The sequence below is a fragment of the Pristiophorus japonicus genome, chromosome 18 (genome assembly GCF_044704955.1).
Source record: "Pristiophorus japonicus isolate sPriJap1 chromosome 18, sPriJap1.hap1, whole genome shotgun sequence".
NCBI lineage: Eukaryota > Metazoa > Chordata > Chondrichthyes > Pristiophoridae > Pristiophorus > Pristiophorus japonicus.
Genome location: NC_091994.1, coordinates 72,262,913 through 72,281,537, shown reverse-complemented (window position 1 = coordinate 72,281,537; position 18,625 = coordinate 72,262,913). Strand labels below are relative to the sequence as shown.

At 46.1% G+C, this 18,625-nt stretch overlaps 1 protein-coding gene across 1 annotated transcript in view; it reads right to left on the bottom strand.

Annotated features, from left to right (window-relative positions):
• The window catches only part of hp1bp3 (heterochromatin protein 1, binding protein 3), a 35,172-nt gene extending 21,747 nt beyond the window's left edge, over window positions 1-13,425 (bottom strand). The window contains exons 1-2 of the mRNA XM_070860141.1: window positions 13,323-13,425; window positions 6,125-6,225 (exon numbers count right to left, since the gene is read on the bottom strand). Coding sequence (XP_070716242.1) covers window positions 6,125-6,191 — 67 coding nt within the window. The 5' untranslated portion in view covers window positions 6,192-6,225; window positions 13,323-13,425. The remainder of the gene's footprint in view (window positions 1-6,124; window positions 6,226-13,322) is intronic.
• Window positions 13,426-18,625: the final 5,200 nt, after the last annotated feature.

Sequence of the window (18,625 nt, the reverse complement as noted above, 5' to 3'; positions counted from 1 at the left end):
TGTGTTGCCTATCCAGTGCCAGGATAAGGGATATCTCGAGGCGACTGGAAAGGAATTTGGAATAGGAGGGGGTAAATCCAGTTGTCGTGGTCCATGTCGGAACTAACATAGGTGGGAACAGGGAGGAGGTCCTGCTGAGGAAGTATCAGGAGTGAAATTAAAAAGCAGGGCCTCAAGAGTAATACGCATTGGATTACTGCCCCAGTCACGTGCAAATTGGCATGGCAACAGTCAGTTCAGAAGAATTAACATATGGCTAAAGGCTGGTGTGGGAAAGAGGGGTTCCTTTTCATGGGACACTGGCACCAGTACTGGAACAGGAAGGAAGGAGCATGATGGAAGGGGCTCCAGATGAACGGGATGGGACCCGTGTCCTAGTGAAAGGGTAAATAGGAAGGTGGCAAAGGCTTTAAACTAGTAAGACGAGGGAGAGATCTACAAGAAATGAAACCAGCCTAAATATAAACAAAACAGAAAAGACAAGCATAAGGAAAGAATAAAGTAAGGAAGGTTCATTGATGGCCAAGGAATAGAGTAAAAGAACAGGAGTGTAAAAAGATGGTTAACAATAAATCGAGAGGAACTATTAAAAATAAGTTAAAATGTCTGTACAGAAATGCACGCAATGTAATAAAACAGGGGAACTGGAGGCAGTAATTCATTGCGAGGAACGAGATAGATTAGGGATTACTGAGACATGGCTACGGAAAAAATCAGGGAACTAAACATTGCAGGGATAACTTATTTAGAAAAGATAAAAAGGGAAAAAGAGGATGTGGATTAGATGTACTTATTGGATATAACATAACAGCAATAGAAAAAAGTGATGCAGCTATCAGCAAGACAAAAACTGAATCCATGTGGATAGAGATAAAATATAATAAAAGATCAATCATAGAAACATAGAAAATAGGTGCAGGCGTAGGCCATTTGGCCCTTCGAGCCTGCACCGCCATTCAATGAGTTCATGGCTGAACATGCAATTTCAGTACTCCATTCCTGCTTTCTCGCCATACCCCTTGATCCCCCTAGTAGTAAGGATGACATCTAACTTCTTTTTGAATATATTTAGTGAATTGGCCTCAGCAACTTTCTGTGGTAGAGAATTCCACAGGTTCACCACTCTCTGGGTGAAGAAGTTTCTCCTCATCTCGGTCCTAAATGGCTTACCCCTTATCCTTAGACTGTGACCCCTGGTTCTGGACTTCCCCAACATTGGGAACATTCTTCCTGCATCTAACCTGTCTAAACCCGTCAGAATTTTAAAAGTTTCTATGAGATCCCCTCTCATTCTTCTGAATTCCAGTGAATACAAGCCCAGTTGATCCAGTCTTTCTTGATATGTCAGTCCTGCCATCCCGGGAATCAGTCTGGTGAACCTTCGCTGCACTCCCTCAATAGCAAGAATGTCCTTCCTCAAGTTAGGAGACCAAAACTGTACACAATACTCCAGGTGTGGCCTCACCAAGGCCCTGTACAACTGTAGTAACACCTCCCTGCCCCTGTACTCAAATCCCCTTGCTATGAAGGCCAACATGCCATTTGCTTTCTTAACCGTCTGCTGTACCTGCATGCCAACCTTCAATGACTGATGTACCATGACACCCAGGTCTCGTTGCACCTCCACTTTTCCTAATCTATCACCATTCAGATAATAGTCTGTCTTTCTGTTTTACCACCAAAGTGGATAACCTCACATTTATCCACATTATACTTCATCTGCCATGCATTTGCCCACTCACCTAACCTATCCAAGTCACTCTGCAACCTCATAGCATCCTCCTCGCAGGTCACACTGCCACCCAACTTAGTGTCATCCGCAAATTTGGAGATACTACATTTAATCCCCTCGTCTAAATCATTAATGTACAATGTAAACAGCACAGAACCTTGTGGTACCCCACTAGTCACTGCCTACCATTCTGAAAAGTATCCATTTACTCCTACTCTTTGCTTCCTGTCTGCAGTTCTCAATCCACGTCAGCACACTACCCCCAATCCCATGTGCTCTAACTTTGCACATTAATCTCTTGTGTGGGACCTTGTCGAAAGCCTTCTGAAAGTCCAAATACACCACATCAACTGGTTCTCCCTTGTCCACTCTACTGGAAATCCTCAAAAAATTCCAGAAAATTTGTCAAGCATGATTTTCCTTTCACAAATCCATGCTGACTTGGACCTATCATGTCACCTCTTTCCAAATGCGCTGCTCTGACATCCTTAATAATTGATTCCATCATTTTACCCACTACCAATGTCAGGCTGACCGGTCTATAATTCCGTTTTCTCTCTCCCACCTTTTTTAAAAAGTGGGGTTACATTGGCTACCCTCCACTCCATAGGAACTGATCCAGAGTCAATGGAATGTTGGAGAATGACTGTCAATGCATCCGCTATTTCCAAGGCCACCTCCTTAAGTACTCTGGGATGCAGTCCATCAGGCCCTGGGGATTTATCGGTCTTCAATCCCATCAATTTCCCCAACACAATTTACCGACTAATAAGGATTTCCCTCAGTTCCTCCTCCTTACTAGATCCTCTGACCCCTTTTATATCCGGAAGGTTGTTTGTGTCCTCCTTAGTGAATACCGAACCAAAGTACTTGTTCAATTGATCTGCCATTTCTTTGTTCCCCGTTATGACTTCCCCTGATTCTGACTGCAGAGGACCTACGTTTGTCTTTACTAACCTTTTTCTCTTTACATATCTATAGAAACTTTTGCAGTCCGTCTTAATGTTCCCTGCAAGCTTCTTCTCGTACTCTATTTTCCCTGCCCTAATCAAATCTAATCACACTAATAGGGGTAGTCTACACTTAATAGTGGAAGGGACGTGGAGGAAGAAATATACAGACAAATTAGAGAAATGAGTAAAAAAAACATAGAATAGTAATCATGGGCGATTTCAACTACCCAGATATTAATTGGACACAAGAGGTAGGTAAAGGGGATAAGGAAATGGAGTTCCTACAATGTGTACAGGACTCCTTTCTAACTCAGTATGTAAAAAGCCCAAGAGAGGATGCGCTACTGGATCTAGTAATGGGGAATGAACCAGAGCAAATAAAAGTAAAAGTAGGGGAACGCCAAGGCAATAGTGACCATCATATAATACGCTACAAGATAATAACTGAGAAGGACACAGTATGACAAAGACCAGGGTACTAGATTGGAGAAAAGACGACTTTACGGAGCTGAGAATAGAACTTGGGAAAATAAAATGGATAACAATATAAAGTGGGCAATATTTAAAACGGTGTTCAACAGAGTCTGGGAAAAATATATTCCGCTAAAAAAGCTAAACACTAATGAGACACCATGGATGAATAAAGACACAAGGAAAAAATTGAGGGTATGGAAAGAGGCATGCACTAAATACATGGACAGCAGGGGAGAGCATGACAAGAGAGAATACAAAGGGATTAGAAGAGCTCAAAAAAACAATTAAAGGCAAAAAGGAACTATGAAATTAAATCATAAAATATTTTACAGGCACATAAATAAAAAAAGGAAAGTTGGGATGGGAACAGGGCCACTAAGTGATGGATAGGATATCACAGGCAGCGATAAGAGAGATGGCAGAAATATTAAATAATTACTTTGCTTCAGTATTTACCAGGGAAACAGAACAGCTGGACATGACTTCCGATGATATTAGAAATGATAACACTGCATTTAAACTCAAGAGGATAAAACCACTGGTCTGGATGGATTACATCCATGCATTTTAAAAGAATCTAGGGAAGAGATAGCAGAGGCATTCATTACAGTTTGAACCTCCCTTATCTGGAACCCTCGGGACCTGGCCTGTTCCAGATAAGGGACATGGGGAGGTCACGTTAAATTGGATGGTACAGGTACCGAACAAGGGGATATCGGGGCTGGCTGGCTGGCTTGGGGCTGGGAGTACGGCAAAGAGATCATGGGGATGGGGGGGGTGGAGAGGGAAGGTGGGTGGATCGTGCAGCCAGGCCAGCTATTGTGAGAGTCGGCAGCGCGGGAGGACTTCAATTTGTTCAAGTTTTCATGTCGGAGTTCTGTGCATGCACCACCCGGGAATTGTTCCGGACGAGGGAGTTCCGGATAAGGGAAATTCAACCTGTACTACACATATTTAATAATTCATTAGAACATGGTGTCGTGCCAGAGGACTGGTGGATAATGCAGGGAAGTACAACAGGAGAGGCGATGTCGGGGCGAAGGAGCGGCAAGAGTTCATAGAAGGATGTGATCGGGGCCCAGAAGAAGCGCGAGTTCGGGGCCCAGAAGAGGCAAGGGTCCAGGGGCAGCACGGGCCAGCCCAGACTGCGATATGTGTGCGCACTAGGTCTGTGCAGCAGAGCTGGTCTCCAGTCGCCTTGGTTAATCCTTGCCACTGGACCAAGACCTAGCTCTGTCAAGTCCGTGTGGTGGCTGGTGTGCAACGGCCACCACACGTTAAAAAAAAATCCACACACCAGCGTTTTCCACCCTTTAAGATGTAGTTTGGGATCCGGAATATTATTGATACACCTGTGAACTCATCCGTTTTTGGCGTGGAAGCAAGTCATCCTTGTTCCGAGGGATTGCCTATGACGATGATGGGATAGCTAATGCAATATCTATATTTAAAAAGGGAGGTAGAACATATCCAGGGAACTATAGACCAGTCAGCTTAACATCACTGGTAGGAAAAATAATGGAATAAAAGGAGAATATAAAACTTCTAGAAATCAAAACATAATAATGAATAGTCAGCATGAATTTCAAAAGGGAAAGTCTTGCTTGACCAAACTCGTTGAATTTATTTAGATTTTCAGAAGTTCAGAGCATGCAGTGTCAGGATAAGCAGCAGCATGGGTAGCTAGCTGGCTTTAAGACAACAAGCAGAGAGTAGGGGTAAAGGGTAGCTATTCAGAGTGGCAGAAGATGGGAATTGGTGTTCCATAAGGATCAGTGCTGTTGTTCACAATCTATATTCACGATTTAGATTTTGCAATCAAAACATTATTTCTAAATTTGAAGACGACACCAAATGGGGGCCGGGGGGAAGAAAGGGACAGTCAATACCGAGGAGGACTGCAACAAAGTACAAGAGATTAATAAACTTGAAGAATGGGCATATAAAATTCAACACAGATAAATGTGAGGTATTACATTTTGATAAGAAATATAGGGAGATCACATATTACTTGGAAAATTCAAATCTAAGTGGGGTAAAAGAGCAAAGGGATCTCAGAATATAAATGCACAAATCACTAAAAGTAGCGGCACGGGTTAACAAGACCATTAAAAAAAAACAAACACTAGGGTTTATTTCTAGAGGGATTGAATTGAAAAGTAAACTAATTATGCTAAACTTGCTTCGAACCTTAGTTAGACCACACTTCGGAATATTGCGTACAATTCTGTTTGCCATGTTGTAAAAAGGATATAGAGGCACTGGAGAGGGTGCAAAAAAGATTTACAAGGATGATACCAGAAATGCGAGAATATACCTATCAGGAAAGGATGAACAGACTGGATGTCTTCTCTTCAAAAGAGAAGGCTGAGGGGTGATCTAATAGAGGTCTTTAAATTTATGAAAGGTTTTGATAGAGTAGATACAGAGAGCTTCCACTTGTGGGGAAGAGCATAACTAGAGGTCATCAATATAAGATAGTCACCAAGAAATCAAATAGGGAATTCAGAAGAGACATCTTTACCCAGAGTGGTAAGAATGTAGAGAATTCACTACCATAGGGGGAGATTGTATAGATGCATTTAAGAGGCTAGATAAGCATATGAGGGAGAAGGGAATAGAGGGTTACACTGATTGAGTTAGATGAGGAAAGACGGGAAGAGGCTCGAGTGCAGCATAAACACCAGCATGCATGGTTTGGGCTGAATGGCCTGTTTCTGTGCTGTATATCCCATGCAAGAAGCTTGACACGATCCAGGACAGGGCAGTTTGTCACTAGCAGTATTTTTAGAATGGAAGCAAGTCTTCCTCGATTTCGAAGGACTGCCTATGATGATGATGATATACAAACAGAATGGACTGCAACAAATCACCAGTTATTCTAATAGTAACTTCCTTCCTTGTGACCTCTACCAATAAGACAGCAATCATTATATTGGAAACAAGGTTTAAACATAACCTGTACCTGCAGCCGGCTTGTTTCTCACAGGACTCTCCTGTGCAGAGGGACTAGCATTCCGTCGAATAGGCATGTCTGCAACGTTATTCTCAATGACCTGTTAGAGACTACAGAATATAGATTCAGCCAAAATATTATTCTGAATGCAAAGGTAGCAAAATAAAATTCAGTAACAATAATGGACAGGTAACCGATAACATGACAGAAGGGCTGGAACACTTCGGCCCTGCAGTTGCCCCATTTAGTGAGTCAGTGCACATCAACTATTATTGCACAGTAATTCTCAACACTTCCAGTTTCAGTGGACTGTATAGAGAAGTTTAATTGGGCATACACAATTGAACAAAAAAAGTGTACAGAGAATGCAAATAACACAAACTGAAAAATCAGCTAATATAAAATGCACTTCCTTGTTGTATCGACTTGTAACAAAACTGGATCAAACTTTAAATAACTTGTATTTACACAGCACCTTAAACGTAGTAAAACATCCCACGGTGCTTCACAGGAGTATTAGAAGACAAAAGAATTGACACTGGGCCATATTAGGAGAAATTAGGGCAGATGACCAAAAGCTTAGTCGAAGAGCTTACCTAAAGATTGAGCTATGAAATGATAGTCATGTCTTTTATGATAATTAGACAGAGTTACCAATTCAATAGGGTTTAGGTTAACCTTTTAAAAAGCCTACAAAACCTGGATTTTTAAAGAGTAAAATTAAACAACAGGTTTGCCAAGTTTCTCAAGCCAACCATTTCTGCAATTAGATTAATGCGAGATCCTTTTAGATGCACATATATGCAGACTCTGATAAACAAATTTGAGAATTAATTCAAACTAGCAAAGACCCACAAAACATAGTTAAGTTTAAGTGTTAATTACAACATTCATATTACTGCAAAGGTCACTTGAGACATTCGATTTTTACCCCTTAAATAGCTAACACTGCTGTTTAGTCTTTTTAGAGCAGCCTAGGTGTCCCAGTGCCTTGGGGAGGGTAGGACAGGGGGGCAGGCGGGAAGAGAGCTTAAGCCAATATCCAGGGGAGGGAGTCCCAGTTGCTGCAAGTGCTACATGCTCAGTACAATCCCATCACCAAACTCAACAAAAGCAAGCAAATGCATTCATTCAATGCAAGAAAAACCCTGCACAAACTCCAAGTAACTTCAGTTTCCTCCACCCTCTCTGAATTGTTGAAGATATGATAGTGTAATGTTTATGTTACTAAACTAGTGAAAGGGGCCTGGACCACACATTCTTCCTCATCTCCAGCTTAAATGGGCGACCCCTTATTCTGAAACTATGACCCCTAGTTCTAGATTCCCCCATGAGGGGAAGCATCCTCTCTGCATTTATCCCATCAAGTCCCCTCAGAAACTTGTATGTTTCAATAAGATCACCTCTAATTCTAAACTCCAATGAGTCGAGGCCCAACCTGCTCAACCTTTCCACATAAGACAACCGCTTCATCTCAGGAATCAACCTAGTGAACCGTCTCTAAATTGCCTCCAATGTAAGTATATCCCTCCTTAAATAAGTAGACCAAAACTGTATGCAGTACTCCAGGTATGGTCTCACCAACGCCCTGTACAGTTGTACTACTTTTATACTCCATCCCTCTTGCATGAAAGGCTTTCTAATTACTTGCTGTACCTGCATGCTAACTTTTGTGTTTCATGTATCGCAGCATTCTGTAATCTCACTCCATTTAAATTATATTTTGCTTTTCTATTCTTCTTACCTTTTCCCACATTATACTCCCTCTGCCAAATTTTTGCCCGCTCATTTAACCGATCTATCTCCCTTTGCAGACTCTGTGTCCTCCTCACAACTTACTTTCCCATCTATCTTTGTATCAGCAAATTTGGCTACAGTATACTTGGTCCTTTCATCCAAGTCATATAGACGGTAAATACATGAGGCCCCAGCACTGATCCCTGTGGCACCCCACTAGTTACTGTTTGCCAACTGGAAAATGACCCATTTATCTCGACTCTCTGGTTTCTGTTAGTTAGCCAATCCTCTATCCATATTACCCTCAACCCCGTGAGCTTTTATCTTGTGCAGTGGTCGGAAGCTCATCTCGGTGTCAAATGACATCAAGGTTGCGAACAATCTGGTTCAGCCTCAGACAGTTGCCAGGGAAAGTCCCTTTTAATAGGCCTAAATAAATACACACGAATAAAGGAAGCTGAACATGCACGAATTTATACAGAATTAGATAAAAAGTGGCATTAAGTGTGCAGAAAGTTTTAATGTCCAACATCTGCATATTTTTGATTTATAGGCAGGATGGGTATTAGTTGCCTAACACGAGCACTATCAATTTTTTTTTAAGCTTTCCCCTTGCGAAACTTCATTGAAAGACTTGCATTTATATAGCGTCTTTCATGACTACCGGACATCCCAAAATGCTTTACAGCCAATTAAGTACTTTTTTTGGAAGTGTAGTCACTGTTGTAATGTAGGAAGCGCGGCAGCCACAATTGCGCTCAGACAGCAATGTGATAATGACCAGTTAATGGGCGGGATATTGCGGCCTCGCCAAAGCCGGTTCTCGGGGCGCAATGCGCATGCGCCGAAAACTGGCTTTTCCGATCTGGCAAGATTTCTCCGTACAGATCCTCCGCATCCCCGGGAGAAAAGCGGGAGAAATTGGGCTATTTGCCCAACACATGCCCAGCGAATGTCCTACAAACTTTTATGCCTGGTAAAAGCAGCGTAACCCTTTTAAAACATATAAAAATTAAATTTAAACACTCATTTTTATATTAAAAACCCAGTCCATTAAGGTAAGTTTATTTTTAACCCTATTAAAATAAAAAAATTCCCAACATTTTCTCTCTCTAAAACACTTAATTTCAATTAATTTTAAATATGAGAGGGATTTTATTTATTTATTGTGTTTTGGTGTTTTAGGGGGTTTTCTCATTGATAGTAACGGGAGCCCGTACAAACGGAGTTCCCATTTTTATCAATGAGAATATTGCAGTGATTGGTGGCACATGCACACGTGACTCCAGCATGAATGTATGTGAAAGATATCTCCCCATGCACTGTGCAGCAAATTTAGGCTGCCGACCGAATCCTGCATTCCTCCAGGGCCAACAAGTACTTTCATAGATTTTTTGGGGGTCTGAGGCATTTGCACCAAGGAAGCCTCCCGACCACAATTCCCCCCTCCCCCCCCCACCCCACAATCTGTTTTTAGTGATGTTGATTTAGAGGGATAAATATTGGCCAGAACACGAGGGATAACTCCCCTGCTCTTCTTCAAATTAGTGACATGGGATCTTTTACGTCTCATCTGAAAGACGGCACTGCACTGGAGTGTCAGCCTAGATTTTTGTGCTCAAGAGTGGAACTTGAACCCACAACCTTCTGACTGAGAGGCAACAGTGCTACCAACTGAGCCACTTAGCTGACATGCCTGGGCTGATACGCAAGTGGCCAGACAGTAAAGTAGCTCTTGGGGTGGATTCCCTGGTCTGTGCACAATGATCTCAGCTGGTGCAGCATTTGGAACAGTGAAATTAGCCTCAGTAGCCCATGGACTTTTGAGGTGGAAGGCAAGAAACATCTAGCAGGGTTCCTGCTCCTGATTGACAAAACACCAAATGGTTCACTGACGTTCTTTAAGACAAGGAAACATGCTGAACATATCCTATATAGAACTGGCTTATAATCGACTCCAAAATCATAAAGCCATTCGGCCCATCATGCCCTGAATTGGTCCAGCAAGCCACTCGAGTTGCATCAAATCAGGGCAACTAGGGATAGGCAACGTTGCTTAAGGCTTCACCTGATTTACATTATGCCAATGACACCTAAAATTTCAAAGGAAATCAGATGTCAAAAAGAATGAAAAAATAGGAATGGAAATTTGCAGGTAAATGAGGTGACTAGTTAACACTCAGATAACAATGCATTTCTCTCTTCCTTACCCCGCAAAACTCTTTATGGTACAAGAACTATAAAATGGAGTTTGCAGAAAGCCTGGAGCTGAACAGCTCAGAGTCTGCGGTTTAATGGAGGGGACGTGGACCGCTGCAGTTTAATGGGGAGGGCTCCAGGACCCGTGCAGTTTAATGGGGAGGGGAGCGTGGATCTGAGCAGTTTAATGGGGAGGGGAGCGCGAATCTGAGCAGTTTAATGGGGAGCGGAGCGCGGACCCGAGCAGTTTAATGGGGAGGGGAGCGCGGACCCGAGCAGTTTAATGGGGAGGGGAGCGCGGGCCCGAGCAGTTTAATGGGGAGGGGAGCGCGGGCCCGAGCAGTTTAATGGGGAGGGGAGCACGGACCCGAGCAGTTTAATGGGGAGGGGAGCGCGGACCCGAGCAGTTTAATGGGGAGGGGAGCGCGGACCCGAGCAGTTTAATGGGGAGGGGAGCGCGGACTGGAGCAGTTTAATGGGGAGGGGAGCGCGGACCCGAGCAGTTTAATGGGGAGGGGAGCGCGGACCCGAGCAGTTTAATGGGGAGGGGAGCGCGGACCAGAGCAGTTTAATGGGGAGGGGAGCGCGGACCCGAGCAGTTTAATGGGGAGGGGAGCGCGGACCCGAGCAGTTTAATGGGGAGGGGAGCGCGGACCCGAGCAGTTTAATGGGGAGGGGAGCGCGGACCCGAGAAGTTTAATGGGGAGGGGAGCGCGGACCCGAGCAGTTTAATGGGGAGGGGAGCGTGGACCCGAGCAGTTTAATGGGGAGGGGAGCGTGGACCCGGGCAGTTTAATGGGGAGGGGAGCGTGGACCCGAGCAGTTTAATGGGGGGGGTAGCGTGGACCCGAGCAGTTTAATGGGGAGGGGAGCGTGGACCCGAGCAGTTTAATGGGGAGGGGAGCGTGGACCCGAGCAGTTTAATGGGGAGGGGAGCGTGGACCCGAGCAGTTTAATGGGGGGGGGGGGGGGGGGGTAGCGTGGACCCGAGCAGTTTAACGGGGAGGGGAGCGTGGACCCGACCCGAGCAGTTTAACGGGGAGGGGAGCGTGGACCCGAGCAGTTTAACGGGGAGGGGAGCGTGGACCCGGGCAGTTTAACGGGGAGGGGAGCGTGGACCCGGGCAGTTTAACGGGGAGGGGAGCGTGGACCCGGGCAGTTTAACGGGGAGGGGAGCGTGGACCCGGGCAGTTTAACGGGGAGGGGAGCGTGGACCCGGGCAGTTTAACGGGGAGGGGAGCGTGGACCCGGGCAGTTTAACGGGGAGGGGAGCGTGGACCCGGGCAGTTTAACGGGGAGGGGAGCGTGGACCCGGGCAGTTTAACGGGGAGGGGAGCGTGGACCCGGGCAGTTTAACGGGGAGGGGAGCGTGGACCCGGGCAGTTTAACGGGGAGGGGAGCGTGGACCCGGGCAGTTTAACGGGGAGGGGAGCGTGGACCCGGGCAGTTTAACGGGGAGGGGAGCGTGGACCCGGGCAGTTTAACGGGGAGGGGGGGTCCAGGACCCGGGCAGTTTAACGGGGAGGGGGGGTCCAGGACCCGGGCAGTTTAACGGGGAGGGGGGGTCCAGGACCCGGGCAGATTAACGGGGAGGGGGGGTCCAGGACCCGGGCAGTTTAACGGGGAGGGGGGGGTCCAGGACCCGGGCAGTTTAACGGGGAGGGGAGCATGGACCCGGGCAGTTTAATGGGGAGGGGAGCGTAGACCCGGGCAGTTTAATGGCTTAATGTAGAGGGGAGCGTGGACCCGGGCAGTTTAATGGGGAGGGGAGCGTGGACTCAGGCAGTTTAATGGGGAGGGGAGCGTGGACCCAGGCAGTTTAATGGGGAGGGGAGCGTGGACCCAGGCAGTTTAATGGGGAGTGGAGCGTGGACCCGGGCAGTTTAATGGCTTTGGAGGGGAGCATGGACCCGGGCAGTTTAATGGCTTATGGGGAGTGGAGCGTGGACCCGGGCAGTTTAATGGGGAGGGGAGCGTGGACCCGGGCAGTTTAATGGCTTTGGAGGGGAGCATGGACCCGGGCAGTTTAATGGCTTATGGGGAGGGGAGCGTGGACCCGGGCAGTTTAATGGGGAGGGGAGCGTGGCCCCGGGCAGTTTAATGGCTTAATGGGGAGGGGAGCGTGGCCCCGGGCAGTTTAATGGGGAGGTGAGCGTGGACCCGGGCAGTTTAATGGGGAGGGGAGCGTGGACCCAGGCAGTTTAATGGCTTAACGGGGAGGTGAGCGTGGACCTGGGCAGTTTAATGGGGAGGGGAGCATGGACCCGGGCAGTTTAATGGGGAGGGGAGCGTGGACCCGGGCAGTTTAATGGGGAGGGGAGCGTGGACCCGGGCAGTTTAATGGTTTAATGGGGAGGGGAGCGTGGACCCGGGCAGTTTAATGGGGAGGGGAGCGTGGACCCGGGCAGTTTAATGACTTAATGGGGAGGGGAGCGTGGACCCGGGCAGTTTAATGACTTAATGGGGAGGGGAGCGTGGACCCGGGCAGTTTAATGACTTAATGGGGAGGGGAGCGTGGACCCGGGCAGTTTAATGGGGAGGTGAGCGTGAACCCGGGCAGTTTAATGGTTTTGGAGGGGAGCGTGGACCCGGGCAGTGTAATGGCTTAATGGGGAGGGGAGCGTGGCCCCGTGCAGTTTAATGGGGAGGGGAGCGTGGACCCGGGCAGTGTAATGGCTTAATGGGGAGGGGAGCGTGGACCCGGGCAGTTTAATGGGGAGGGGAGCGTGGACCCGGGCAGTTTAATGGGGAGGGGAGCGTGGACCCGGGCAGTTTAAGGACTTAATGGGGAGGGGAGCGTGGACCCGGGCAGTTTAAGTGGGAGTGCGGATGTCACGTGCTTTAAGCTTGGTCCCGGGGGAAGAGGGAGCCCCAGTGGCGCATGCTCAGTGCAGTCCCACCGAGCAGCCCCTTGACAAAAGCCCGCTTGCCGCTTCATTCAAATCACAGACCGGGCGAGTAACCAAGCCCAAGCCCCCACACAGCGCACAAGCAAGGCTCAAAAAGCTATTGGCAATTTTTATAAATTATATTGGGGAGGAGCGCTTGGCCGTGGAGGGAGTGTGATGGGAGAATTCCCCCCAGACTGAAAGAGGGGGGAAAATCCCCAACTTCAAAATGGCGCTCCCAAAAAATAATAATAATAAACATTGCAGCCTGTGGCTCCGGCCCTCCGCGGCTCCCCGCGCCGGCCCGGATACCGCGCAGCGCTGGCTGCCGCGGTTTGCGGAGGGTTGTGCCGCCGTTACTCGGGGCTCTCGGCCTATCCTACCTTTGTGGTCGCGCTCCCCCTTCCCGCTACTCGGCTCCCCGCTCCGCTCCACTCGCGCTCTGCCTCCGGCCGGAAACTCCGTCACCCAACGGTCGGTGCGCGCGACACATTCAAACAAAAACAAAAATAAACCCCGCCTTAACTTGCCGCTCACAGCCCTGGCGCAAAACGCAACAGGCAAGCCATTCGCGATTAGGCCCTCCCCAATTATTTTTTTCCCCCAAAAATAAAAATTCCGCTTCCTTTTTTTCAGTGGACCGTTTACTTATTTTGCCCCTCACTAAGATGGCGGCACGAGCTTTTTGCCCCTCACTAAGATGGCGGCACGAGCTTTTTGCCCCTCACTAAAATGGCGGTAGAGGGCTTTTGCCGCCCCCATCCCCCTCCTTGCAAAGATGGCGGCCGTGGGCTTTCTGCCCCTCACTAAGATGGCGGCAGAGGGCTCTTGCCGCCCCTATCCCTCTTCGCAAAGACGGCGGCCACGAGCTTGGTTTTGCCCCTCACAAAGATGGCGCGCCAATTTCAAATCTTTGCCGTCTGTTGAGTTTTTTTTGACTTGCTGTTTGTTTTCGGCCACACGAAAAAAAAATGGCGGCTGTCTTATTCTGGTGGTACAGGTTTAAAGGTTCAACGGTAAACAGCGAAATGGTTTATAATGCAACTCCCGAGATTTTATTTAAGCACAGAAAGTAAAGGGGGAAGGCCCGGATCGCGCGGGAATCACCGCGGGGAAAGGGTCAAAGAGACTGAAGGATGGCAATCAGTCTCTGCTACAGGTAGCCGGCTCTCATTTTAATCCTAATTGAGGAGGGGGTTAAATACAAACTCCATGAAATAGTTTTGTTTCTTTGTTGTTCGAATTTCTTCAATTTAAAATGAGCAGAGCTTTGGCAGCCAATCTGAGCCAGGAGGGGTGGGTGGGTGGGGGGTGGTGTTCTTCATTTGTCAATCAGGCCCCGGGCCTGCGGACAGCTTCTCCCACCGCAGTGTGCACCGACCCGCAGGCCGCCACCAATCACCTCACACGGCTTACATTTGAAACCGCCAATGGCATGGCCACCTCGCCACCAGCCTTCACATTCTCATCATCGTCAACCCGCCCAACACAAGAGTGGACTGAGCTGACAGCTTTATGGAGCAGACCGTCCAGGTGTTTGCCTAACTGGGCAGGTTTAAAAATAAACCCGGTAAACGGGAGCATTTAATTACCTGAATAACAATGGTTCACTGGGGATGTCTTTTAATATGGTTTTAGACATGTTTTCAAAGAGAAAATTATTTTTAATGGCATTTTAATCACCACGAAATATGAAAAAAATATTTGATGGGAATTACTTCTGTTTATAAGATGTTACAGAACAGAAATATGTATTATGTATCTAAAATATTTAAATGTAGGTTTTATCCAATATTGATCTACAATCTGAATCCAATGTTGGCTAAATAAGCTGTACTGAAAATGATGGAAATTAACAAAAGATCAGGGTGGGTTCTTCTAAATACTTATATTCATTTATAAAGTAAGAATTTTTTGCTGTTTATGATTAAACTGGAGGAATTCAAAATTCTCATCCTTATTTTCAAAACCCTCAATGGCCTCACCCCTCCCTATCTCTATAATCTCCTCCAGCACAACAACCCCCCACGATGTCTGCACTCCTCTAATTCTGCCCTCTTGAGCATTCCTGATTATAATCGCTCAACCATTGGTGGCTGTGCCTTCTGTTGTCTGTGCCCCAAGCTCTGGAATTCCCTGCTTAAACCGCTCTGCCTCTTTTTCCTCCTTCAAAACGCTCCTTAAAACATACCTCTTTGACCAAGCTTTTGGTCACCTGCGCTAATTTCTACTTATGCAGCTCAGTGTCAAATTTTTTTATCTCCTAATACTTTTGTGAAGCGCCTTGGGACGTTTCACTACTTTAAATGCACTATATATGCAAGTATATAGTGCAGAGAATAAAGTGGAGGAAAGACTTGTGCTGCCGTGACTGGAGGTTGTGTATTGGATATGCTGACTATACTTAAACTGCTGTAGTTTGGTTCCCACTGCATAAAGTGGAGCATGATGTGGCTCTCAGCACTGTGAGTACATCTGCCAAGTATAGTACTCAACTGCTATTAACTGTAGTAGTCATCTACTGCTCTACGTAATTCAATGCCATTTTTGTCCGGCTGAAAAACAGCAAGGTCGTCTTATTGACGAGTGTATAGGATAATGTGCCTCTGTTCTAAGAACACAAACCCACAAATACCTGTTTGTCATGCAGTTAATCTAAATGTAGCTCAGAATGATGTTATTTTCTCCTAAAGTTTGAAAAAAAAACTGCACATATCGTTACAGGGTTTTAGAACTGGAATTGTTTATTTAATGGAAAGTGTTTCCTTCATCAAGGGTGATGATCAAACCAAGCTGAAACCAGCATCAGCACATTTTGGTAGACTTTGATGATAACACCATTAAGTCAAATTACTTATCTTAGAGTATTCAATCTTTGAACATAATGATGCTCTACAAATTATTAGTAAAGAGCCTACCAATAGGGATAAACATGGAGCAATTTCCTCTCCAAATGTCACAGTATCATGAAATCAGGGCCATCTCTCAAAGCATCATAATTTCTAACTGTGTCCCGAGTAGCTATACAATAAAGATTTTGTATTGTTGTCCAATGTCCATGTCGTATCATCTTTCTGGGGTCTGATGTTCCCATGTGCTTCATTCACATGCCCATCATTCACATGCCCAACACCACCAATCAACTAAGGGATGTCACAAAGCCCCAACCAAAGGGAAACAAAGATCCCTCTTCAGCTGTCAATACTACAATTGGGTCATCAGCATCATATCCTAGTGCTTAGTCCAGTATTCAAGACATTTCAGATCATAACAACTCGCTGCGTAAAAACATTTCTCCTCATGTCGCCGCTGGTTCTTTTGGCAATTACCGTAAATCTGTATGCTTTGGTTACTGACCCTTCTGCCACTGCAGACTGTTTCTCCTTATTTATTCCATCAAAATCCTTCATGATTTTGAACACCTCTATTAAATCTCCCGTTAACTTTCTCTGCTCTCAGAAGTACAACCCCAGCCTCTCCACGTAACTGAAATCCCACATCACTGGTACCATTCTCGGAAATCTCCATTGCACCCTCTCTTTTAAGACCATGACATCTTGCCTAAAGTGCGCTGCTCAGAATTGGACAAAATACAGCTGGGGCCTAACCAGTGATTTATAAAGGTTTTGTACTCAATCTCTCCGTTTATAAAGTCAAGGGTCCTGTATACTTTAACCGCCTTCTCAACTTGTCCTGCTACCTTCAAAGATATGTGGACTTGCACCCCCAGGTCGCTCTCTTCATGCACCCCCTTTAAAATTGTACCATTTAGTTTATATTGGCTCCGCTCATTCTTCCTACCAAAATAAATCACTTCGCAGTGTTAAATTGCATCTGCCATGTGTCTGCCTATTTCACCAGCCTAAATCCTCCTGAAGTCTGTTCCTATCCTCCTTGCTGTTTACTACTTTTCCAAGTTTTGTGTCATCTGCAAACTTTGAAATTATGCCCTGTATACCCAAGTCCAAGTCATTAATACATAAAAAAGAGCAGTGGTACCAATACCTGGGGGACACCAGTGTACACTTCCCTCCAGTATGAAAAACAACCGTTCACCACTACTCTCTGCTTTCTGTCCCGTAGCCAATTTTGTATCCATGCTGCCACTGCCCCGTTATTTCCATGGGTTTTAATTTTGCTAACAAGTCTATTATGTGATACTTTATCAAACAACTTTTGAAAATCCATATGCATATCAACCGCAACCCTCTCGGTTATTTCAAAGAACTCAGTCAAGATAGTCAAACTCGATTTTCTTTAATATGTCCATCCTGGCTGTCACTTATTAACCCACATGTTTTCAAGTGCAATTAATTTTGTCTCAGATTATTGTCTCAGTTTCCCCACCACCGACCTTCAGCTGACTGGCCTGTAGTTGCTGGGTTTTTCCCGCTCCCTTTATTGAACAGGGTGCAACATTCGCAATCCTCAATCCTCTGGCACCACATCCATAGCTAGGGAAGACTGGAAGATTGTAGCCAGAGCCTCCGCGATCTCTGCCCTTACTTCCTTAAGCAACCTAGGATGCTTCCCATCTGGACCGGGTGACTTTTCTACTTTGAATGCTGCCAACTTTACCTCCTCTTTATCTATTTTTATCCTATCAAATTTCTCTACTACCTCCTCCTTTATATTGACATTGGCAGCATCCTCTTCTACAGTGAAGACAGATGCAAAGTGCTCATTTGAGACAAAGTGTCAGCCGTGGCTCAGTGGGCAGCACATTCGCCTGAGTCAGAAGGTTGTGGGTTCAAGTCGCACTCCAGGAACTTGAGCACATAAATCTAGGCTGACAGTGCAGTGCTGAGGGAGCGCTGCACTGTCGGAGTTGCCGTCTTTCGGATGAGACGATAAACCGAAGCCCCGTCTGCTCTCTCAGGTGGAAGTAAAAGATCCCATGGCACTATTTCGAAGAAGAGCAGGGGAGTTATCCGCGGTGTCCTGGCCAATATTTATCCCTCAATCAACATAACAAAAACAAATTATCTGGTCATTATCACATTGCAGTTTGTGGGAGCTTGCTGTGCGCAAGTTGGCTGCCTTGTTTCTCACATTACAACAGTGACTACACTCCAAAAGTACTTCATTAGCTGTAAAGCGCTTTGAGACGTCTGGTGGTCATGAAAGGCGCTATATAAATCCAAGTCTTTCTTTCTCATTTAGTACCTAAACCATGCCCTCTGCCTCCACAAGATCTCCTTTGTGGTCTCTAATGGGCCCCACCCTTCCATTGACTACCCTTTTACTATTTCTGTTTATAAAAGACTATTGTGTTCAATTTTATATTACCTGCTAATCTATTCTCATACACTCCCTTTGCCCTTATTTCCTTTTTCAATTCCTCCCCGTACTTTCTGTATTCAGCTTGGTTCTCGACTGTATTATGAGCCTGACATTTATCATGTGTCCTTTTCCCGTTTCATTTTACTCTCTCTATCTTTAGTTATCCAGAGAGCTCGAGCTTTGGATATACTTCCTTTCCCCCATGTGGGAATGTGTCTAGTCTGTACCCGAACTACTCCCTTTGGTCATTTAAAAAAAATAATAATTCAGGTGATGTGGGCATTGCTAGCAAGACCAGCATTTATTTGGCCCGCTGAGATTATCTGCAGAAACAGTTTTGTGGCCTTCTGCGGATGCGCGCGATATCCTGGAGCCAGGCATGTGCATTACCCAATAAATGCGG